Here is a 25,002-nt window from a genome sequence, read left to right as displayed (position 1 = left end):
CTCATTTTAAATCCTGTGGACCACTAACGTGAATTTTGACTGATGTGGCTGGCTGACGGTGGGAAGGACAGGTAGAGATCTGGCCTAGGAGGGCTGGTGATGTTCTGTCTCACATACACACACCCTCCAAGGAGCCACATTCCTAGCCTGCTTTTGAGCTCCGTTTGGGTGGGGGAGAGAGGGGAAATTTCTCTCTCACACACACACATCCCCACCCTCTTCCAAGGTAGCCATGTTCCTAGCCTGCTTTTGAGTTCCATTCTCAGGCTTCATGCAAGGAAAGCAACAGACTTACTTTCCCTCCCCCCAAATGAGCCTTCGCGGGTGCAGCCTCTTGGAGCAGGATGCCTTGCAGGGTCCCAGTCTCATTTCTGGCGGTGTGGGAGAGAGAAAGACTTCTGCTGCTTTCCTTGCATGCAGCCGGAAGCAGCAACCCGGTGGCCAGGCAAGTTCCCCCCTCACTACCTCGTGTTGCGGGCCATGTGGGCAGTGCAGCCTTGTTCCCCTGCAGCCTGGATTAATTGCTTTTGGGGGGGTTGTCTGGGGGTGAACTTTTCTCTGCAGACCACCAAAATTTTCTCACAGCCCACCGGGATAAAGTATTCTGAGCAACATTCAGTATCTCAAAAATGAACATTTCAAACTCAATCATTCTTGAGTTTAGGATATGTAATAAATCCCTGCTAGAAGCATAAATGAAAGAATACTTTGTAGATGTAGCACACCTGTTCTGCATTTTTAGTTTTCTTAAAACTCCATTCTCTTCTAATTTCAGAACAGACAAGTTAGCATAGAGTATGGTACATGAGTCAGTGCAGCTAAGGCTTTCAAAAAGAACTAACCAAGCCTATTCATGCAATCATTGCATATAAAGTATCGGGAACAAGCTTACTGAAATCTAATTAAACTGAACAAACCATACATAGATTTGCTACTGAGATGGGAAGGTCCTTATAGTTCATATTTCTTTCCTAGCTCCAAAAGAAAATTCAGAGTGAAACTTTAATCACCCATGTAACCACAGCTCACATGCAATATTAAGAAAACAACTGAACACTAAGTGTTGCTAAATGTTTTATTTTGAGCTATTTTAACAGACTAAGCAGGACAATATCAAAAAATAAATTTACAGAATTACAAAATAAATATGTAAAACATTTTAAATATGCGAAACATCTTTTCAATGGCAGAATTTTAAAAAATCTCATTTCATCTTCTTAATGGAAAAAAGAAAGGATGTGCCAAAGCTTCATTAAGTGTGATTCGTCTGGCAGGGTCATACTCCAACATTTTCTGAATAAGATCAAATAGATTCTCATGATCAGAATTGTGACACTGCATGAATTCCTGTGGGTGGGGGAAAAAAACTAATTAGCACTTCTGAGAAAATGGAGTAGAGGAAGCTTAGTCAAGCAGCAGATTATCTAACCTTCAGTGGCTTGCAACGCCTTGAAACATATCTGCCAGCAGAACTTAATTCATCCCAGTCCAAACCATCATGCCGGAAGTATTTGCGTTTTCTGTTATAAATGAAGTTAAGAATGAAATTATTTAAAGGCAGCTTTAGCAATGACAAATCTAGTGTAACACCTTCCTTGTAACTGCTTCAGCATAACTCGGATCATAAACCAAATATTTTTATTTTTTTAAAGGTTATTTGCACATTTCCTACCTTTATTCACATTTGTATCAGATAGCGCGCACCATTCAAAAACTGCTTCAAAAGCATGTTAGTGCAAGTGAAGCATCTATTCTAAAAGCATCTTTTGAAAGGCTTCACTGGTTGTTTCAAAGGCTGTCCTCTTGTTATTTTGTATGGACAATGTTTTCCCCAGCAATTCCAATACAATGAATATACAAACACAAACCTCTTGAATGCTTTGCACAATACCACTAGTCACATGAAAAAGACAAATTTAATTTTCCTCTGAAATTAACACAATAGTACACCATCCCATTAGTTATCACAATAAAAGTGTACTTTTATTTCATCATAAAAAATTAAAGGCAGAATAGTATCTTACAGATAAGAACCAGCACCAACACATGATCAAAGAAAAGAAACAGCTCCGAAGTATACTATTATAATTAGGACCACAATATGAGACATTCTGCCACATAATGTCTATATGATAAAATGCAAATAATGAGCACTGTACCTAACTCATTTTAAACAGTTCTAAATTTTACAATGTATTCCTAGAGTCATACAATTTACCTCAAGGTATCTACTAAAGAGAACCTATGCCAGGTTTAAAATACCTTTATTGCTTCAGATTACTAGTTTTTTTTAAAAAATGTAAGCTAATCATTAAGGAGAAGCATATAGAACACTGGTGGTACTCAGCAGAAGGAAAATATTGAGGGGAAAAAACATTTCTTTACCTTGTTTTTTGAACCATATGAGTTGGTAATGGTCCTAGTATCTTCTCCATCATAGCCAGATGTTCTTTGCTATCATGTGTCTTTAAAAAAACCACAAAAAACAAACCTTGAAAATTTTAGAAAACCGAAACATACAGTGAATACAAAACAATGTACTGCAAAGTATGTTTGAAAGGGACAGGGAAAAGTTTTTTTGCAAAAACAACTAAAATTATGTTTTTAATACTCTTATTGAAGTGTTCTATAGGCAATGTATTTCACATGACAGCATTTCAAAAGAAATGTAGCATCTGAAGCGCATGATGGAATTGATAATTTGTCTTCTAGACAAATCCAGGTTTTGATATGACACCTTGGGTTCCCATAGTTTGAAATTTGCTTTTATCTATGCTGAAATTACACATTTCCCGTTGACTTCAATTCTTATTTTACTTTGAATTATTAATCACAATACTTTAGAAGTGTAAAAAAACCCTTTCTAATAATTGTCACTACCTCTATAACATATGCCTCTGTAGTCACGTACCGGAAATATTGTAAATCCAAGGTAATATTCAATAAGAATACAGCCAATACTCCAAACATCACATGGTTGTGACCATCCCAAAGCTGTGGCAAAAATATATAAAATGAATTGTACAGACTATAAATACTATAAAGACTTTCAAACTATAAATACTTCTGATATTAATGAATTAAGGGCATTCTTGAGATGTGGAAAGTTTCTGAAAAAAATTGAGGCAGCAACTGCTTTAGCTGTTGGTTTTGGCTGAAAACACAATATACACAGGTGACTAATTTTTTTTGTCATTCCCCTCTGCTCAGAGTTCCCAGCATAGAAGGCAACATTGCCCTCCTACCCCCAACCATCATAGCCTTTCCCTCCTTCCAGCTACTGCTATCCCAGAGCAGCAAATGTCATAGGCCTGCATTCTCCAATCCCTCTTGACTAATCCATACAAATCTATAGTATATAGAATACACACACACACACACACACACACCTTTCATTGCTCTCCCACAATGTAGTATATATTTATAACCTATATAGTATATCCTTCACATGTTCAACCCTCAACTACTGCTGTATCAAGACGGGTTTTGACTGGTTTTTCATTCCATGAACTGACCATAGTGTATTTATTTGGTCATGGATTCCTCCATCTCAAGCAACTTGAGGGACTTTAGCAAGTAGAGTATATTCTAAACTATTTAAAGTTTGCAACATACATAACACGTTATGTACACTGCAATTGTTTGTACTAATATATGCATATTATCTCACCTAATATGACTTCAGGAGCTCTGTAATGCCTTGTAGATACAAGTGTACTATGATGTTCATAATCATATGTTGCACTTCCAAAATCTACAACTTTGATCTCTGGATGTTTCAATGTGCGTTCACCATGTTTCTGAAATGTAGCATAGGATTATTAGGCATAAGTAGTAAGAATTAGTTATGAAAGCAATTATTAAATATTAAATGATAAAATTTACCAGTTTAGGGTTATATTCTTCTGTATAATCAGAATTCACAAATAATATGTTTTCAGGCTTCAAATCTGTATGGGTCAGCTTGTTTGAATGCAAAACTGTAAAGAATCCAAATTGTAAAACAGTTGTGTTTTAGCTTAAGACCTCTTTAAATATCAGTGTTTACAGCCTAAAACTATTTTAATTAAAGAATATTTTCCATTTATTCACCTTGAAATTGCTAAAGAGAGAGCTTAATATGTACTTACAATTTACAGATTTGCAAATCTGATGAGCTATTTTTCTGATATGGTCCAGACAGAAAGGCAGAAAACGATTTTCTTTAAGGAAGTCATAGGTACTGAGTCCTAGCAGTTCAAATACAATGCAAATATGGCCATGATGATCAAACCACTCCAACATCTTGACACAGTGACTGTAAATGCAGTAAGGTTACTCAGAAGGCATCATTAAATAAGAACATGAAATTAACTGAGCAATTTATAAGTACAATTGAAAGTAAATTGTTGATTACAGAGAAACTAATATGTAAGAGAATATAAGTATTTTCAGAGGGAGGGAGGGAGGAAAGAAAGAAAGAAAAAAAGACATGGTCACATTCCATTTTAACTGTATCATACACTTACAATGTACTATTAGGATCTGACATATTTAAGTGCTTCAACACTTGTATTTCTGACCGAGCTGCTTCTGAGTATCTGTCAACATTTTTTACGATTTTCACTGCTACATGTTTATCTCCCCTAAAAGACAAAATTTTGAAGTGTCACTAAGAGTCACAAGAATAATGAAGCCTTCTTTCAATGAATGAAAAATTGCTTTATAATACAGTTCTTACAAAATTAAAATGTAAAAGTATCTCCAGTTACCTTAATTTTTTAGAACATTATATATTAAAATATATGCACATTTCCTGAATATCAATAAGATTCTTAAAATGAAATAAAATGACAAATTGTGCATTTCAGGCAAAGCTGTTGAAAACAAATTTTTTTTAAAATCTATGTTTTTCAAAGTAATTGCAATTCATCCATTTTTAATACATTGCTGTTTACATGATGTTTACAGATCCTGGGAAACCACTGACTACAGGTATGCTAAGAATTTTCATGGAAGAACCCTTCCCCACCACTACCATAATAGATCAGGAAAACAAGCCTCATATAAGGGGGCATCTTCAAAAGAGTATTTCCTGATCACCTTAACAGAAAAGATAGTCCCTCAGATATTTAGACCTTATATATTTTAGACTTTCAAAATCAATACCTTTTTCCCCCAGCTGTCACAAGAAACTTGCAATCACAAGGAAAGGGAAAGCAGAAATGACATTATGTATAATCTGAGATTTAGAAAACTCTGAGTAGCATCATAAAAAAAACTTACATTTTGTGGTCAATACACTTTACTACTTTTCCAAAAGCACCTTCACCAAGAGTAGTGATAATTTCATCTAAAACAGATGGGAGGTATTCAGTTATATAAGTAATGACATATTTTTATTATTCAATACACCATGCTTTGCCGCTATGTAAAAAGTATAACTAGACTTTAAATATTTAATTGGTCAAGTCTCCAAGAAAGTTACGTCTATCTTGTTCTATATCAGCTCTGTTTACTATACAGGAAGTTTCAATTACGTTTAACTCTATAAAAAATGAACCCCCCAAAAGAAAAAAACAAAACACGTAACAAAAGAAACGCAAAGTAAAGGACTTCCAAAAAAATTTCCTGACTTATCTAAAAGAAATTATTCTATCTTGAAAGTAAGTTGTGAAAAATATTCTATACATCTTGCATTTAGTACGTCTCCACTCTGACAGATCAGGTGACCCTCCTCATCATCCTCTACACTCCTGGATCTTTTCCTTCGGTGACTCCTCTGGTAACGGCAAGTGTGCGGCACCAACATCATCCAGCCAATCAATATACCCGAGTGAATTCAGGGCAGAATACGAAATTCATTCAGCAGGGAGATATTCAGGCATTCAGATACGAGCCAGGCCACAAACGGTTGGCAGGAACAATTTCAAATTCCCCAGAATTTCACAGGGCACATAGTTTAGGTTACGGGAAAAAAACATGGCAAGGAACAGATTTTCAGATAAGGTACTTCAAGTGGCAAGGTAACAACAAATAATAAATATATGCTTTTAAAATATGGTTCACTAGAAGAATTAAGTATTTTAAAATTGTAAATAAATATTCTTCAGTTTAACGCTGCCATACATCAAGTGTTGGCATGTACTGACCTATAAAGTAATCTTTGGGTAAATAATCTCAACAAGTGTAAAATACATTTTGCATATTTCACCTAATTAGGGCAATCAAAATTCATCACAAAACCTCTAGTATTTCTAATTAAACAGCACTAAGCAGCCCTAATTTCTATTTATCCAGTAATTATAATTCAATAGATTCAACGTCTACTTTGACAGATGCATGTCAGATGATAAGCCATGGATGAAAACAATGTAGATCAAGTCTATCAATCATTCCATTAATAAAGAGGCAAATTTTATCCTTTGACTAATGGCGCAGATCTGCATAAAGGAACTTATTTCAACACCACCAATGAAACCTAAGAGGTCTTAGAATAGCAGTCGTATTTTCTCATCAATTATCCTTATAGGTAAACACAATGTAACACCATTTCAGTATATAATTTAATCAGGTATTTTAAAAGTAAAATGTTGTAAAAGATAACAAGGATCACCACTGAAAAATAGGTCTTCAGTTGCTACAAAGTATTCCCATTTTGGAATATAGTAGAAAAAAACAATTTTGCTAGAATGTATCCTCACACATTTGTAATTATTTAAAAGAATACCTATATCCATGTTCCAGGTGTTTTAAATTATACATACCGTGTCTGTATGATATGATTTATTATCAGCCTTGCATTTTCTTTTGTAACTGCTTCTGCCACTCTGACCAGATGACTTGCTACTATGGTTGTGACAGTCATTCTCATGGACCCTGCAATGGTGCCTGGTTTCAGACAACTGACTAAAGTTGCTTCTGTACTCTTCAACATAACAACGTTCATGATCTTCGCCTCTTTCCTGGAGCGAGCTGGTATCTTTATAAGCGCTAGAGTGGAAAAAATTCATAAAACACCTTGTAATGCAAAACTGCACATTGCAGATACCTCCAGATAGGGAATCAAGAATTGTTCTTGTATTTTGGATTTTAACTCCTATAAAATGTTACCATAAATCACGTGATAAAATTTATTACTTACATTTTAGCTGCATGAGAACTGAGAAAGAAACTTACCTATCATACATTCGAGTTTGATCATATTTGCAGCGTTTGTATTCATATGTGCCATGTGATTGTCTTTTTCTCTTATGCTGGTTTTGGGGATCCCAACATTGTTTTTCATCACAGCTACCATATTGACTGTGTCTAGAATACCTCATCTGAAATAAAGTACATATTATATTATCAGATATATCAATATGCTTTAGAAAAAAAGTTTTGGGATAACTTCCAATTAACCCATCCCTATTTTTCTTAGAAATTAAAAAAACTCTCCTGATCTTCTCAGTTGACAAAATATTGAACTCAATAAAATACACAATGAGAAAAACCTTTATTTCCATATCAGTCTCTGATTCTTAGCACATTCCTAAAACAGAATGTGTAAAAACCCAGATTGAAAAGCTCTTTCGAAAGGTCCAATAGCAAATGATATACATACAAGCTTGAGAAAAATGAAATCCTTCTCAAAAATGTATATACTTTTAAACACTGTGTTGTCTACTAAATACCAGTTCCAATTAATATTTAATATATATTCCAATTAATATAGAAGGGATGTGGTGGCTCAGTGGCTAAGACACTGAGCTTGTTGATTCGAATCCCTAGCACTACATAATGAGTGAGCTCCTGTTACTTGTTCCAGCTTTTGCCAAAATAGAAGTTAGAAAGCATGTAAAAATGCAAGTAGAAAAATAGGGATCACTTTGGTGGGAAGGTAACAGCATTCCATACGCCTTTGGCGTTTAGTCATGCCGGGCACATGACCACGGAGACGTCTTCGGACAGCGCTGGCTCTTTGGCAAGGGGAACGTGTGTACAAGGTATATCTTTACGTTACCTTTACCTTTACCTATGCTTTTGATATATTTGATAATGCACTGTAATACAGGTAGTCAGTCCTTAGGATAATTGAGCCCAAAATTTGTGTTAAGTGAAACATTGTTAAGTGAATTTTTCCAATTTTATGACCTTCCTTGCCAGTTGTTAAGTGAATCACCATAGTTAAGTTTGTCACATGGTTAAGTGAATGTGACTTCCCCATTGACTTTGTCAGAAGGGCACAAAAGGGGATCAATGTGGCCTTGGGATATGCAACGATCATAACTATGAACCAGTTGCCAAGCATCTGAATTTTGATCACATGACCAAGGGGATACTGCAAAGGTTGTAACTGTGAAAAATGGTAATAAGACACATTTCTCCATTGTAACTTTGAACAGTCATTAAGTGAATTGTTGTAAGTCAAGGACTACCTGTATATTTTATTCAATATTACATAAAACTTGAAAATTATATGGGTGTCATCAGGGTTACCAAAATTAGACTTAAGAATTATGACTTCTTGATTCAAGTGACTACAATTATCACAATCACAAATGTAACAATAGGACTTCTAGTCCAATAGTTCTAAGAAGCCTAGCTGAAGAAGATAGGGCCATAATGTAATTAATGAAAGAAATGAAAGAAATACCACACTTGAAAGAAGCAACTTTGGAGCAGATTCTAAAATATTAAACACATGGACTGAAATGAAAATTTCCACATACTTCCTATTACTCCACTATCAAGCTCAACATGAAAAGCAAAAGTTCTGAATACATTTTTCAAAAGTATTTCTCAAAATCTAGTTCTATACAAGAAATAACAATATAAATGTAAAACACTATCTTCAATATGGATAATAATAAAACCACCATGCTAAATTGGTTAGTTTTTTGACGCTGTCTGGTGAACTTAGTTTATTAAATTCATTAAAGAGTTAATATCTGGTAAAACCCAGAAAATGAACAAGTCAAACATGTCATGAGAAGAGTCACTTAAAAAAAAAAGCCTAACATGTGGAATCTAATTCCACAGAGATAATTTTTCTGTTGAGATCTCAATTACTATTCTCAAAAAGGTCATGTCTCCAAAATCTCCCTGCTACATTGTTAACAGCTTGGCAGAACATAGATTTCACCCTCAGAAGCCGGTCCACCCCTTAAAATCAATCTCTCAGGATGGCAAGAAATATTGATAATAAATTTAAATATAGAACTCATTTGGCTATGGTAGTAAAAGCTCTGCATTATTCTCCTTGGAATGATTTAGCAGCCTCCATCTCTTTCCTCTTTCAGACGGTAAATCTTTTACTAGCAGCCATTTTTTCCCTGTAATTTCAACTGCATTTTAGTTTTGTTGCTATTCTTAGTCCCTTGTGCTTTGGTAACAATTTTAGTGTCTTTCCATGCCATCTCTTCTTACCTTGTATTTATAAAAATAAAAAACCCCAAACTTAAAGCTTTCTTCTTCCACGTTTCCGGATTTCTTTACTTTGAGCTATCAACCGCCGAATCTTCAAGAACAAAAGCAAAATTGAGATATTGTCCTGATTAAAATCGTTCTCCTACTCGTCCATTACCTCACCCTCAACATCGCATACAGCTTACAATAATCGTACATCACAAGTACGGAACATTGTTATTTTCTTCCTGGTAAGGATCAGAAAACCTTTTGAAGACTACGCAATTGTGTAGGCGCAGTCAGCAGGCAATAAAAAGGCAAATCCATTTTACAGTAACAGTGCTCTTTCTCTCTCTGTGGGTAAAAAAAAAAAATTCTGCCTCTTCTCGTTAAGGCGAAGCAAGGGCGACACATAACTACAACCGGGACTGTTTTTTCTTTCAGGCCCTCAAGGCCGTAGCCGGACCTCGACAGCCGGCGGCCCTTAGCCCTAACGAAGAGCCAGAAGCTACCGACAGCTGCTCGGCTTGTATACCACGAAGAAAAAAAAAAAAAGTCCCCGCGTCTCCTGCACATTCAACAAACGATCCCACTCACTTCTTTGTTACGAGAAGACATTATCTCACGCCGAATACCCCTGACTTTGGGGTTTTGATATCACCCAAACTTACTTTTCCGCTCGGAACCGGTCTCCGGTCTATAAACACCTTACAGTTCTTCACTGCCTAGCCACCATTACAAGATCCTCGCCGTAACAAAATGGCGCCGGGCAAGAATGTTCTAGAAAAAAAAGGCTTGTAAAGAACGTGTATGCGCAAGCATAATCCCGCCCTCTGCGTCACGAGCCAACAATCAGATGTTTATTATAAAAAGCAATAACCTTAGCGCGTGCGCAAATCAGCATTGCGTGAGTAGTTTTGGCATTGCAGATGTGCAGTTGGAGTGGAAGGTGTTGGGATGCTTCGCAGTCAGAGAGCACCGATTATGACGATCCGGTCTAAAAACATACTTTTCTTTTTTTCATCCTGAAAACCGCATCCTTGCATGTTATTTTATAGACAAGTTCCAGAAAATTCTGAGCCCGAACGCATCCTAGATCTCCGTCCTCGTGGTTCTGCTACTCCTGTTTGCATTATCCAATTTATCTTGCAGCTCATCCGAGGGCTCTTCTAAGAAAAGAATTACGGGCAGAACCTTCCCAATATGGCTCTGAGCTTAAATTTGTCATGAGGAAACGCTCACATGCAAAACTGCTTTGATCGTAAGGCATTCTCAAGAACACGCGTGGCCAAAAGCATTGCAGCTCCCTCACTACTGGTTCAAGCAACCTCTTGAACAACAGGTGACTGGAGTTCTGTCAGGTGGAGGCATCCTGAGGATTAAGAACTTTGGCAGGGGGTAGAATTCAATCTGGTGCTGCTCTAAAAAACCCGTCTTTCATGGATGTGACTACTGAGCTTATGGGATTCATCCAATACTGAGAACCTGAGATGATTGTAGTTGTGATCCCTTTCAGGCCAAGACCATCCCACCCATACAGTTTGGAGCCATGCAGTCATTGCCAACTAACTCTGCTTGACAGAATGCAGGTTGGGCTCTTTATCCATTATCACTGAAGGCATATTGAGATTCACACTGATGGCTTTTTTATCTGTAGTATACATTACTTCCAGGACATGAGCATGAAGCAGCATCCATTTGTACTTCTGCCCTACTTCATTGGAAGTGCTGAGACTATAGCATAGCACTACACTGTCATTGTATCCCCATTAGAGAAAGGACCATACATCTATATCACCAAATATCTGAAGCTGGTTGAACATCCAGGTCATAATTTCATGTGACAGCTTGTGTCACACTGGATAAGTTTGAACCACCTCGTTTGCCTATCTTGCTCTGAGAACAAAGAATGGGTACCTTGAGGCATGGAAAGATCTGGATGATGCCAAAGTGCAAGTAGTTTTTGAGTTACAGCTGTAATTGAGCCCAGAATTATTGTCAGGATTCCAGTGATTGCCCTAATTAAATCATGAGCCTTGAGCCAAACTTCAAAAAGATTCGAAGAATTCATTAGGAGTGACATATTGGCAACTTTGTAATTGTAAGTTGAGACATCATGTGATCAGACCCAATTTTTGGCATTTTTTGTGGTGAAGCAAATCCATTTTACTCTCCTTTTTGGCAAATCAGTCACATGGCTACAGGACGCTGCCAAGCACCTAAAATGCAATCATGAAAGGGAGGGAGCAGGTTTCCAACCATCATAACTTCAAAATCTGGTTGTTAGTAGCTTTACACGACACATATAATTTTGATTGCTAAGCAACTGGTCATAAATCAAGGAGATACCCATTATGATAACTGTCCAGTGTATTTCCTGTGCCTAATCTGGACCTTGCAGTAGTTGCAGAGCGTATGTCAGATCTTCAAGCATACCTGCTTTTGTAGCAAGAAGTACAGTAAATCAACTCTGGAATAAGGTTCCTCTAAAACCTGGATGTTCCCAGCTCTAGTTCTTTAGTGAGGTGCATGAAACCCCTTTGGATTGTATAGAGTTTTTATTTCATTCTTTTAATTGTTTTTTATTTTTGTTCTTGTATTTTAAAACAATGTTTTTACTTGTGAGCCAGAATTTTGGGAATCAGGTGATACATAAATTTAATAAATAAATCTAGGCCACCATGAGTCATTGGAAAACATTTTAAAAGGAGCTGATTTAAGAAAAAAACTCGGTGGGGGAATTCCTGCTTCTCTAACTACAATCACCTCTCTCTCTCTCCAGGTATTTCAAAAATAGCTAAAAGTTACAATGGAAAATTCCCAATAATAATTAAAAAGGAGCACTCAAAATACTTTGACCCAGAAATATTTGAAACCAAAACAATTTTTATGTGCACACAAAGCACCAGAATCCATGTACACAAATAGTTTTATGCATGCCTAGAGTCCTGATAAAAATAATGAAATTCATTTTACCTTCAGTAACATATTCTCCTTGCCTGATTTGCTATATAGGATAATTGCAAAAATAGAGATCCTGAACATTTTTGAAGAGTGGGGTTAAAATGTAGCATTCTGTGTGTATACTGCCTAAATTTGTTGTAAGTTGAAATTATATGCAGCTATGAATATGCTTCAGCAATATATAAATCCAATAAAGATGACATTTTTAGAAATACTAACAAAAGTGAATGTTAAAAGAGGAGACTGTAGTCAAACCAGGTATACTGTCTGGATCATAGGACAAACAGAAAAATGTTTGGTTTTAAACAGTTTGAATAGCAAGCTCTGGAATTTATCTCCTGTGAAATGTTCAAATAAAAAAAAAGTTGGTCCATTGCAGCTACTGAGCAAAAGGATTAGCATGAATTGTCACATCTTTAATATGGACATCATTCAAGGGGCGGAATGTCTTTTCATTTACAGGCAGCTTCTCCAGCTCATCAAGTGTATCCAAGCCATCGATTACTCTGCACAGAGAAATAAAAAATAATGAGAATTTCCTTGCATAGAAAGGCATGTATCTTCTCTCATCTTTGTTAAAAGCTGTTATGGGGGTACATGCTCATTTACAAATAGGCTGCCATGATGCCTGTGGCTGATGACAAAAAGTCTGAAAGAGAAGGCAGAATGGTGAGGTGACTTTCTATCATGCTGTGCTACCATCTAAAATTCTCTACTCACAGACTTCCAAGGAAAACACTGGCATGTAGTCACCCATGATTTTAGTTTTCCGAGAAAGTCTATGTGACGCACAGGGATTATTGTAAATAACTGTTATATAGTAGAGTTATATTTCTAAAATCTCTGGTGAACATGGCCATTGCTGTGATTTCTGGGAGTTGCATGTATATCTGAAAAACACCCTAGTTCGGAATAGTTGTTGCTTTCGTTTGGGCATGCCAGCTTTTCATTTTTAAAAATACATTTTAAAAAAGCTAAGGTCAGGTGGGACAGATTGCTTAACAAGTAGTAAAGGAGATATCTGAGATAAAATTTTTGTTCCCTAAATCATGCAGTCTCCACCCTATTAGACCTCTATGGTATATAATTTTGTATTTCATTACTTACTTCCCAAAGACAGTATATTTCATGTCGAGATGTGGCTGTTTACCATAAGTGATAAAGAACTGAGAACCATTTGTATTCGGACCATTGTTTGCCATGGAAACAACACCACGGACACTGTGCTAAAAGTGAATCAGGAAATTAGAACATAAGTAGTCTGGTAAATATTTTTTTATTTCTAAGTTTTCTGTTTTGTCTTAAGGTAGTTTGCAGAATAAAACTAAACATGCAGAGGCTTGACATATCTCTGGGCTGATTTGCTAAATTCAGCCTTTCCCAAACTTGAGACTATAAGACTCTTTACTGTTTTCTACTACAACACCCTCTGAGTAATTTGACAGTGCACATGTTCCAAAAATTCATTAAAAAAACCCCCAATATCTGCAATAACTTTGACAATGTTTCCTTTTGTTCTGGCCATCCCAGGTAAGTAAAAGGTATGGATTTGTTGATGGATGGATAGAAACCCTAAAGCAAAGTATAATTATATAAAACTTACATTTTGCATTATGACTCCTCTAGGGAAAAGACTGTTAGGTCTGCCTAAAGCATTACCAGTCCTATTTCCTAGCTGCGCTCGTGCCCGAGGTGGGATTCAAATTTTTTAACCGGTTCTGTGGGCGTGACCATGTGACTGGGTGGGCGTGGCTTTTTTTCAAACCCTCCCCCCATTTTTTTGCCTCCTAGGCCTCAGGGAAGCCTGGGGGGGGGGGCATTTTTGCTCCCAGAAAGCTTCCCTGGGGCCCAGGAAGGCAAAAAACGGAGCGCGGGGAGCCCCCTCTGTTTTTGGGAAGACCTGCGCTCTGTTTTTGGACCTCCTGGAAGCCTTCTGGGGGGGGGGGAGTTTTTGCTCCCAACAGGCTTTCCTAGGGCCCAGGAAGGCAAAAAATGGAACGTGGGAGGGCACAGCACCCCTGACCCTCCCCCCATGCCCCTTTTTGCCCCCTGGGCCTCAGGGAAGCCTCCTGGTGAAGCAGTAAGACAGCGAGGGGGATCCTGGCACAGCTAATCATCGGAACAGCTGACTGTCGGGATGGGGAAAAACTTAAGGAGTGATTGGGCGGGGAAGAACGCAGTCAGCAATGTTGGGCATGCATGCGATGTCATGTGTGTGTGATAAGGACTGACTGGGCGGGGAGGGGAGGGGCGGGCAAAGAGGGGTGGGATCAGCCAAGGGCACGATTTGCCAGTTCTCTGAACTGGGAAATCATAACCGGTTCTAAAGAACTGCTCCGAACCGGTAGAGTCCCACCCCTGCTCGTGCCCCAAACTTACACCATCTCCAAATATCCTCCTTTCCCAGAGGGAATGGGAATCAAGTAGTGGTAGAATTCAATTTTTTTTTACCAGTTCTGTGGGTGTGGTTTATTTGGTGGGCGTGGCTTGGTGGTTATGTGACTGGGTGGGTTTGGCTTAGTGGTCATGTGACTGGGTGGGTTTGGCTTAGTGGTCATATGACTGGGCATAGCTTGGTGGTCATGTGACTGGGTGGGCATGGCCAACTCAATGTCACTCGCATCAAGGGGTGCCTCACCTGGCCCCTCCCCTCCCAGCCATTCCTTGTCACCCAGCCTCAACTTATCTATAGTTCTGTAAAAATGTTGTTCACTTTTTTTGACTTTATTATCTGCATACTATAGATGTACTTTCATGGACCACTGAAAGGAGGAAATGGCTCACATACTTTACTCAAGAGTGTGATAGGCAACAGGCTTTTAAGGGGCTGCCACAAAGAAAGGGGGACAATGTATTTTCTAAAGAAGCAGAATGCAAAGAAGAGGCAATGAAACTGAACAGAGAGAATCAACCTAAAACTAAGGAGAAACTTCCAGACAGTGAGAACAATTAACCAGTGGAACTGCTTGTCTCCAGAAGTTCTGGGTGCTCAATCACTGGAAGTTTTTGAGAAAAGACTAGACAGCCATTTCTCTGAAATGGTATAGGTTTCCTCCCAAGGTCCCTTCTAAGTATTATTCTGATACCTTTCCCAGGATTTCTACTCAGTTTGGCATCGTCAGTTTTCTTGCCTGAGCTGGGGGTTGGACTAGAAGACCTCCAAGGTCCCTTTCAACTCTTGTTAAACACATGTGTATTTTATGCTCTGGATTATTGATATTGAATGCATGTAATCCATGAAAAATATGTGGTAGCCCTGGGCAAAAGAAAGGCAGAAAAATCACTCTAGGTGTAGGAACAGTGTAAAATATTGACACGTGATAAATAATGGAACAATTAAAAATAATAGCAGAGAGTTCTCTCTCTCTCTCTCTCTCTCTCTCTCTCTCACACACACACACACACACACACACACACACACACACACAGATCCCTCACACCTCCACCCCCTCCAAGGCAGCCCCATTCCTAGCCTGCTTTGAGCTCCCTTCTCAGGCTGCATGCAAGGAAAGCAGCAGAAGCTTTCTTTCTCTCCCCACAAACTCCACCAGAAATGAGTCTTTGCTGGTGCAGCCTCCTGGAGCAGGATGCCTTGCAGGGTCCCAAAGACTCATTTCTGGTGGAGTTTGAAGGAGAGAGAAAAAGACTTTTGCTGCTTTCCTTGTGTGCAGCCAAAAGCGGAAGACGAAAGGAGTGGAAAGAAACAACCCGGTGGCCAGGCAAGTTCCCCCACTCCGCCCTTTCCCCCCTGCCCTCACTACCTCGTGTTGTTCCTTTCCCCCACACCCGGGGAGAAGGAGGATATGGGTGTGGCAGCAGTCCAGGGGGACAAAAGAAATTGGCTGGCTAGTCTTCTCTTTCTCCACCTTTTTGTTCTGTATGGCCGAGGAGGAGATCAGCTGGCCAAAGGGGCGGCTGCTGGAGGCGACTTTTTTTCGGTCTCCAGTCGCCTTTTCAGCACCGAAATCCTCCCCAAATCAGTTGGCTAGTCGTCTCCTTCTCTGCCTATTTGTTCTGTATGGCAGAGAAGGAGATGACCAGCTGGCCCATTCGGGGAGGATTTCTGTGCTGCGAGAGAGGCGGCTACTGATCTCCGGCTCGGCTCCGCTACTCCAATGGTCCGGCCCTTCCCTGTTCTAGGTGCCGGCTGCTCAGACTTGCCGAGCCCGGCAAATAGAACAGGGTGTGTTTTTTTCGGAGCTGCTGCTGGACTGCAGCCGCACCAAATAAAGCACACAGCAGCTGCAGGCATCTCATGACAAGCGAGGAGAGGACCCCTGGAATATCCACTCACCCACCTGCTGGCTGGGCCGGGCTGAAAGAGGCGCGTCTGTCGGGAGAAGGAAGAAAATGTGCTCCAGGAGGGCAGGCAGGCGGTTGGATGGCCCAGGGCTGCTGCACATGCGCACTGCATGTGTAGTGGTTGCACATGCAGTGCGCATGTGTAGCAGCCCTGGGACATCCGCCCGAGCTGCGCCACAGCCACCACATGGAAGGGAAAGCTAGGAGAGCGACCGGGGCAAGTGAGCGACTGGGAGACTGGGTCGGTGGCGTGGCCAGCCAGGGGTCGCTACCGGTTTGGCGACCCATGCCAAATAACCGCTACCAGTTCACCCAAATAGGTGCGAACCGGTTGAATACCACCTCTGGAATCAAGTAATCAATGTGATCTTCTTCCATAGTTAAGTTCGTAGTTATTCTTAGGTAATTTTAAAAAACAAAATGTACAACTTGAACAAGGAACTGCAATGTCAAGAAAATCACCTTCAAGTATTCACTGTATTCATCTTCAAACTTCCTGCCCCAAATACTGATTCCTCCTTTCCCAGAACCTGATATAATCAGAAAGAGATGGGTCCAGAGACAAAGGAGAAGAAACAGATACATGGATCAAGTGGGCTCCAAAATCAAGGCACAAAGTGAATAGCACAAATATCTCCATAAATCCAGGTATCTTCCTCTTTAGCCCAAAAGGTGTATCTCACCCAATTCCCTTCCACCCCCACCCCCCAAAAAGTAATAAATAAGATGGAGTAGTTTTCTCACATTTCAGGTGGAGTTTCTAAAAAACAGATGCTAGCTGCTCAAACTGCAGGCACACCTAAGTTTAAAAGAACTCTCAAATCCCAGTAGTTTATAATTTCAAAATGTTTGTGTGGGTTTATTTTTTTTTAGATCTGCTGAATATACCTATCTATACAATAGGTTTTCCCCTGCTTACTTTTTAAAATTCAAGTTTTAAAAAAATTACAGAGCGGTTTTTGGTGCTCCCTGAACCATAGTTTTTTCTTGGGTGTTTTCTTGCAGACATTTCATTACCCATTATCAATCGGGCAGGAAGTGGGGTTTGCTTTGTTTATATTCTAGTGGCTCCCTCTGTTGGCTGTTGGTGGTGTTGGGGTTAGCTTGCTTAGCCCTTCCTTGATTGGAATATTGCCTGCTTATTATTGGTCTGATGTTAATATAGATATTAATCTCTGCTCATCTGGGTATTAAAAACACCAACTTAGGCAAATCAGTTTGCAAACTTTACATAGTAAATATATAAAATTATAATTATCATGTTCATATTTGTAATAAAATGCTTTTCTTAACAGTAAAGTAGTCTTGCTTCAGGAGAATGGCATAGTATATCTAATTTTCATAAAAGGTATTACCAGTTGGGTCTCCTGTCTGAACCATAAAGCCTTTGATATTTCGATGAAAAGTACAGCCATTGTAGTAGTTACTAGCACAGAGAGCCAGAAAATTCTAAGAAAAAAAGCAGAAAGTCAGTTAAGAAACAAACCATGATACAAAATATTTATACTCATTCCAAAGACTTCTGTAGCCATAACAGCCATGACCAAGTGCCGTGCTTAAATAGGGCTCAGTGAAATCTGAATATTCCTTTCATGTTTCCTTCTCTCTTCTGCAGCTAAGCCCTCACTGATTGTTAGTGAGAAGTCAAATAAATCAGTTCTAAAACATATTTTGACAGCTATGTCATTTAAATACATCATAGTTAATAGAATGCAAGTAAAAGGTATGAACTAAAATGGATGAAAATGCTCAATGCAGAGCTGTAAAATGTCAGAAATAGTAAGTTTATCTGGTTTTATTTATTTTGTCAAAACTGAATGTATAGATATAAAAGGATTAGGCAATTAACTTTATAAATTGCAGGAGAATGCCTATTAAGACATGAAAATGGTTAGTACCTTCTAAATCTTTGGAAATTGTAGTTCCTAAAATTTCCAAGCAAGCGTGGCCAATAAATTGGGCCTAAGAATTCTGATCTTAGCTGCATCAGATTAAAGAAATATAGGGTTGGAATGAGCTTAAGGAAGATCAACAAAGCATATCTACCATAGTTTGTTGTCTTATAAATTCTCTTATACTGAGCATTTTATTTATAAAATCTGAATTGTTCCTCAATTCAATGTTATTTTTTATTTTCATGACTTACTTGACAAGCTTTTGGTGTTCGTTCACAGAATAACTCAATTTTAACATCTCCAACATCAGTGTGCAATGTGACAGCCTGCAGAAGGAATTGAACTATATTATTTTTTTGCAGCACACAAAACAGTCAAATGTACTACAGCAATCCAATTAAAATAATTGACTGTAAAAGGAAATACAGTGCATATGTGCCTCTCATTAATTAATTTCTAAGGGATAACAGAGTTCCAGTCCAACAAATTCTTAAGAGTACCTTGTTGGAGAAAGTTAACTTAAATACCAGTTCATAGTTCTTTTGCAGAGAATATACTACCATCAATTTTCTGCATTTTAAATGTCAGGCCCAGAATGGGTGTGTACAATAGGTTGGACTCAGCTTTAGTCATGTTTATAGAGTGGGCTAAAATCATCCAGGCAAGTCAGTACTACAATTATTATAATTTTTCATCATCATCATCTCAGCAAGGCTAATTGGAGATCCAACACCCATAAAATATAAATCAAGTTTTATACTGATCTTCAAACAGGCAGGTGTTTGATCTTTCTCCACAGAGATCACAAGGCATGGGTATTCATTGATTTCGGTGTTAAAAGCCCAAAGAATATGGATGCTGGATTGCTGATGAGGTCTAGTCAAAACGCCTCTGGGAAACGTTTCACCCAAGATCTGGCCAAGGGATCCGTCTTTCAAAACTCCCTATGTCCAAGAATGCCAAGTCGATTCTATAGTGAACTTGTATATGGGCGCGAAGCAATAGTATTTGGTAAATGGAAGGCTGTTCCGTGAGATCTGGAGCCCCGCGTACACCTTATACGCGGTAAGGAAGGTCTTGAAGCCGCAAACCTCACCATCTTTGCCGGTTAGCGGGTAGAAAACAATGCGCCTGTGTCAGAAGGAGTCCCGAAAAGCAGCACTTCTGAAACCAGCGGAGAAACAGCACATGGTAAAGAAATCCAGGTGGAGCAGAGCTCTGGTTTCTCGGGCTATAAAGGCTTTGGGAATTTCCTCGCTGCTCCAGTCAGACGGCTGCAGCAGAAGGGACGATATTTTCGCGAGACACCCCGACGGGGCAAAAGCGAGGAGAATTCCGACCGCCTCTCAACTCGCCAGGCCAGGTCTTCGGACCCGCGAGGAAGGCGCGCAAGGCCAAATACACGCCCAACGCCTTCCCATACTATCTTCTTGCATTTAGGCCCCGCCTGCGGATCCGCCGCCGCACTCGGCCTTCCTCCCGCGAAGCGCTGGGTTCCGCCTCCGCGGTGGTGGGGAAGGAGGTGCCTGGGTCTCTCTGACCGGCCGCCCACCGCCGGCTTGCCTAAATGCGCTCGTGGAAGACGCGAGTTGAGGACGTGGTTCACACGCAGTAGTACTTTTCCAGGACGGGGAGAATGACGCGATTCGTTTCAAGAATCTGACGAAAGCTTGGCTGTTTGGGTAAGAAGGCAGCTGCAAGTGACGCGCGGGGCTGTGGTGGGGAGCGGCGATTGCAAATTCTTGTTCTTGATTGAAGGGGCTCTCAAAACTAGGAAAGCTTAGCTGGGAGGAAATACCCATTGGTTTGAGTCGTGCAATCCATCCACGAATTAAAACATACGAGTTTAATATAGTAAGGAGTTGAGAAAGGTTTTTTTTTCCTCCCTGCTTTTCTCTCGGTGGTTGCCCGGGAAAGAGGACTGTTACTTCGTATTTTTTGACGTTTCTCATGCTTTATCTCAGGAATTCGTTCACAAAACCAATGCATATCAGTGATAATAGATGAATATTGAAAAGGGGGGTGGGGAAGCAAGGCAGAAGGAATAATGGTTATCACATTTATTTTGCCAAGGTTTACAGTTGAGTTAATTCTCTCTTGGGCAAGATACCCATCTTTAAAACAGACCTTGTTTCGAATAACATGTTCACATTTCTATCGTTCTCGTGGATTTGACTGCAGCTTTCCTGATCTGATATTTTCATCTTAGATGAACAATAGCTGTTTTGAAAGATCTGAATAATTCTGGAGATGTGACCTTCATGCAGGGGTGGGATACGACAGGGTTAACAACCGGTTCGGGATTTACAGCTTCCCTGCCCTCTGTGAGCCTGGTGCCTGTCAATCGTCATTTAGCATGTCATTAGCAGGCTGCTGCCCAGAAGCAGCCTTTGACACAGCCCTCTTTTCTTGTTTTTTTCTGTTGTAATGACGAGGCAGTCAAGTTGTTTGATCATGAACAACTGAATCATGATGATCTTTATTGGAGTCTAGTCTTGCATTTATACACATTTTTAATTATCCTCCATCATTGGTTAACTTTCGTTACTGTTTAGCACAGTAATCCATACAATTAATTATCACTAGGTCTAACATATGTTTACTTCCTCTCTCTAATCCTCCTTTAGATTAGTGACTTTGTTTACCTGAGTTGTATTTTCTTGGAAACATTCTTTATCTGAGGTTTGCCATCCAAGATTGGAACATTCCTGCAATTACAACTCTACATTTTTCAGCTGTGCCTTGTTCCGCAGCTGAAGTTGAAAAAATCAGGAAATAAAGATCAGATAAGATCCCAGGTGGGTGGGTGAGCAACAACATCAGCAGACATAGAACTGTCTGCTGCTCTTCAGAGCTACCAGTTCTACAGAGGTGGACAGAACCGGTAGAAACCCACCCCTGCCTTCATGACTCATAACTTTCTAAGCCGGTTCTATTGTTTTAAAAAGCTTGCTCTTCGGAAATCAAACTTTACTGCTCCATAGGGGAATGTAGGATTTTTTTTCTGAATGTATGTATCAGGATTCCGGCAGTTATCCCCATTTAAATCTTGAGTCTCAAGCCAAACTTCCAAAACTTAAAAAGGATTTATTGGGAGTTAACATGCCAACACTGCCTGGGTGTAGCTGACTCTGAGACACATAATTCATTGTCACCCGTGACCCTGGTTTTCCCACCCACCCACTGGGTGTATCGTAATTTATATTCTACAATGGGACACATCCATAACCAAGAGTCCTCAATCATGCTCTACTTTTAGAGTTTTGTGCTGCAAAAACTTTGGTCATCTAGTTACTATCTTTGAAAACATTTATGGAATGCAGTTTTAGTTTTCCAAGCTGCTGCACTGCCTCCCCCCCCCCCCCACTTTCTGTTGGCAACTCTAAAAAGACCAGAGAAATATTTTATGAGTTGACATTCGGCTCCCCTCACTTCTTGAAGATGATCTGTACAACACACAAAGAAAACAAATTTATTACAGGTATGGGACTTAGGATTGTGAAACACCCCCCACCCACTCCCCAAGGCTTGGCTGGTTTTTCCGCAGGGAACCTCATCACAAGGCGATCGGCTGGGACATTCCTACTCTTTACCCACCAAGGTTCACATGATGAGTTAATTCAAAGCCAAACAAATTGCATTGTGGCTTTATCCAGCAGCATTTCCTGCTTTGACTGCATAAGCCCATCAAACTAAAAGTCTGGAGGTGTGCATATGAACATTTAATTATCAAAAGTAGGAAAATAGGGAGGAGAATTATATGTGCCCATCTTGAATTAGATGAAGTAAATGTGGAATAAAATATTTCTTGTCCAACCAGTGAAATCATGAGTTGTGAGAAAGTCATGCAAATTCATTTATCATTTTAGGAAGTTATAGTGCATCTGCTGTAATCTAGTTACATGGAACTACAGCTGGTCTTGTTACCTCCCCATTTTAAACATTTTTAAGGAAAACTAACTGGGAATCCAACCATTTTGTAAAAGCAAATTCTCAACATTTTTTTTAATTTAGTAAGTATCTTGGGCCCTCTATGGGTAATTGCTAGTTAATAAGCAAGTAAGTGCTCACCTGCACAGGAAAAGTAAGGAAAAGGTCAGATGGGAATGGTAGGAAACATCCTGAGATTAAAGAGAACAATCTCCTGTTTGCCTACTTATAAATGGGGGGGGGGGGTCATTGATTATTTCTTCCTTGGATGCTACTTTTGGCCCACCTTCCTAGGGAGCTTGGTCCTGTCTCTGCTACCTGATAGCACTGAATAGTTGACAGCACCATTGAAGGCACAAGATTGTCAATGCACAAGATTGAACCACACAACAAAATGTGAGGAAAATAGAAATTTGGGTGGGGTTTTTTCATTCTTTTTTAAGGCCAGAAATCAAAGATATTATCCATTCTCCCTTCTTGAAGTAAGACTTTCCAAGAATATACTGTGCTTGAAAATTGCCTAGGAATGTATTTACTGTATTTTTTGGAGTATAAAACACACACACACACACCAAAAAGTGGGTGCAAATGCCTGTGCGTTTTATACATGAATGTTGACGAAGCTCAGTCCACCCGCCATTCCCCACCCTTTGGCCTCTGCCTCCCAGCAATTTGCCTCCTTGCAGCAAACAGCCTAGTCAGATTCAGCACAGCCTGATTAGCACAAGCAGCTGAGTGTCAGTTAGATTGGCCTGTTTCAGGCTGCGGGGATTGCCATTGCCTATTGCCGCCTCCACACACCCCATTTTCAGCCTCCGCATCCCATTTTTGGTCTCTGTACACCCCAACGCCCCATTTTTGGCCTCCGCGCACCCCATTTTCTGCCCGTTCCAATCCCTGCTGCCCGGAATGGGCGGAAAACAGGGAACACAAAGGCTGAAAATGGGACATGCGGAAGTGGAAAACAGGATGCAGAGGCCAAAAATTGGGGTGCGTGGAGACAGCAATAGGCAATGGCAATCCCTACAGGCTGAAACAGCTGATTGTTGGGAGGCCAATCCAACCGACAATCAGCTGCTTGTGCTAATCAGGCTGTGCTGAAGTTGACTAAGCTGTTTGCTATTTGCTGCAAGGAAGCAAATTACTGGGAGGCAGAGGCAGGGTTTTTTTTTTATTGATTTCCTCCCCAAAAGCTAGGTGTGTCTTATACTCCGAAAAATACGGTACATGTAGTAGCTGGTACTGCCAGTTTTGGTGGGAGTGTAGTTTCCTCTTGTCTGGTGTTGATTCCCGCTTACCTATATGAGGGCTGTTGCAGAGGATGTATTCTACTCTTCTTATTTCCTTCCTAGGTTCAAGATGCTAATAGTTTCACAGTTGAAACTGGAGTTGAATTCATCCGTATGTTGTGTGACAAAAGCTCCTTACTTTCACAGCTTGATAGATCAAGCCAAATCCAAACCTGCTAGGGAATTCCTGGAAGCTTGGCATTCAGATTAATAGCAGTTAATAGACACATAGAGATGAACCACATTTACATAACATTCAAAGGCAATAATAAAAAACCTAAGAAGGAAATAAGAACACATCCCCTCCAATAGCCTACATTCAGATAAGCAGGGATCAACACTAGACAAACAGGCAAAACAATACTGTAAGGAACCCTTAAGGAGGTAATTACAACACACACACACACACACACACACACACCAAAAAACCTGGCAGGGCAAGCTGCTACATGTAAACATGCAACAAATCCCACATTTGTGCTTTTATTAACATGTTAGCTCTTGCTAACTCCATATTCACTTGCACTGATAATGTTACTGAGTCAGGTGAACCTCTCTCTGTAAGCAGACAACCAAGCTCAGAGAGCAATAGAACTCCATATTTCAGTCCTGAGCCACTGATATTCTCTTTTATTAGATTGTGCTTTCTTTTCCTTTTGTCAATGTTTTTCCTTTTGGGTTTTCTAGAAATCTGAATGTCACTGCCCTGTTTGAAGCTGACTACACGACCTTTTTTGCAAACACCCTCCTTGATTGTTCAGCCTTTGCGTTTCGTCATGGATCTGAAAGACCTTGTTACCTCCTTAAACAATTTTGCTTCGCTTTCCCTGGCTGAAAGTTGGGATAATGTGGGGCTCTTGATTGAGCCAAGTCCTCCTCATATTGTCAATACCCTTTTTCTCACCAATGATTTAACTGAGGATGTGATGCAGGAAGTCCTAGAGAAGAAAGCAAATCTCATTCTTTCTTATCACCCACCCATTTTCCACCCACTGAAACGTATAACATGGAAAACATGGAAGGAGCGTTTGGTAATCCGAGCCTTGGAAAATAGAGTTGGCGTTTATTCTCCTCACACGACATATGATGCTATACCTAATGGAGTCAATGACTGGCTTGCTACAGGACTGGGTGAGGCATTCTTGTTAATAATGACACTATATGTAAAATAAGAATCTATAAGCACAAGCCAAACACAAAGTAGATAATAACATTTTATGTTTTAAAATGTTATTATGAACTTTGTGTTTGGC

General features: G+C 39.7%; 2 protein-coding genes across 3 annotated transcripts; both read right to left on the bottom strand.

Annotated features, from left to right (window-relative positions):
- Nucleotides 1-1,061: 1,061 nt before the first annotated feature.
- CLK1 (CDC like kinase 1) lies at nucleotides 1,062-10,625 on the bottom strand. The gene is made up of 13 exons (XM_026696813.2): nucleotides 10,041-10,625; nucleotides 7,159-7,304; nucleotides 6,747-6,972; nucleotides 5,671-5,761; nucleotides 5,266-5,332; nucleotides 4,509-4,625; nucleotides 4,131-4,297; nucleotides 3,886-3,980; nucleotides 3,671-3,800; nucleotides 2,912-2,994; nucleotides 2,386-2,465; nucleotides 1,430-1,520; nucleotides 1,062-1,347 (listed from the first exon to the last, which is right to left on the bottom strand). Exons 2-13 carry the CDS (start codon nucleotides 7,302-7,304, stop codon nucleotides 1,210-1,212), a joined length of 1,431 nt encoding a protein of 476 aa, XP_026552598.1. The 5' UTR covers nucleotides 10,041-10,625; the 3' UTR covers nucleotides 1,062-1,209.
- Nucleotides 10,626-12,235: 1,610 nt separating this feature from the next.
- Nucleotides 12,236-20,159, bottom strand: PPIL3 (peptidylprolyl isomerase like 3). Of its 2 annotated transcripts, XM_026696819.2 has the most exons (6): nucleotides 19,627-20,154; nucleotides 18,782-18,856; nucleotides 17,991-18,084; nucleotides 17,098-17,165; nucleotides 13,441-13,559; nucleotides 12,236-12,839 (listed from the first exon to the last, which is right to left on the bottom strand). In XM_026696819.2, the coding sequence occupies exons 1-6, from the start codon at nucleotides 19,627-19,629 to the stop codon at nucleotides 12,713-12,715; spliced, it is 486 nt and encodes a 161-aa protein (XP_026552604.1). In that variant the 5' UTR covers nucleotides 19,630-20,154; the 3' UTR covers nucleotides 12,236-12,712. The 2 variants fall into 2 exon arrangements, with proteins under 2 accessions (XP_026552604.1, XP_087774780.1); XM_087918654.1 differs by lacking the exon at nucleotides 17,098-17,165 and having other exon boundaries at nucleotides 19,627-20,159.
- Nucleotides 20,160-25,002: the final 4,843 nt, after the last annotated feature.

This window comes from Pseudonaja textilis, unplaced genomic scaffold, assembly GCF_049901715.1.
Source record: "Pseudonaja textilis isolate UNSWEBS1 unplaced genomic scaffold, rPseTex1.2 PTEXCTG183, whole genome shotgun sequence".
Lineage (NCBI taxonomy): Eukaryota > Metazoa > Chordata > Lepidosauria > Squamata > Elapidae > Pseudonaja > Pseudonaja textilis.
Note: the sequence above shows the minus strand (reverse complement) of the source record. Positions and strands in the feature narration are given on the sequence as shown.

Excerpts from the sequence above, each read along its gene's own strand:
- CLK1 (XM_026696813.2), bottom strand. The coding sequence starts at position 7,304 with ATGAGGTATTCTAGACACAGTCAATATGGTAGCTGTGATGAAAAACAA. Across the intron at positions 4,298-4,508 it reads TCAGATCCTAATAGTACATT|TCACTGTGTCAAGATGTTGG; the intron begins GTAAGTGTATGA and ends CTGCATTTACAG. Across the intron at positions 2,995-3,670 it reads AGCTCCTGAAGTCATATTAG|CTTTGGGATGGTCACAACCA; the intron begins GTGAGATAATAT and ends TTTTTGCCACAG.
- PPIL3 (XM_026696819.2), bottom strand. Across the intron at positions 13,560-17,097 it reads AATACAGTGAATACTTGAAG|CACAGTGTCCGTGGTGTTGT; the intron begins GTGATTTTCTTG and ends ATTCACTTTTAG. Across the intron at positions 12,840-13,440 it reads AAATATACTGTCTTTGGGAA|AGTAATCGATGGCTTGGATA; the intron begins GTAAGTAATGAA and ends TTCTCTGTGCAG.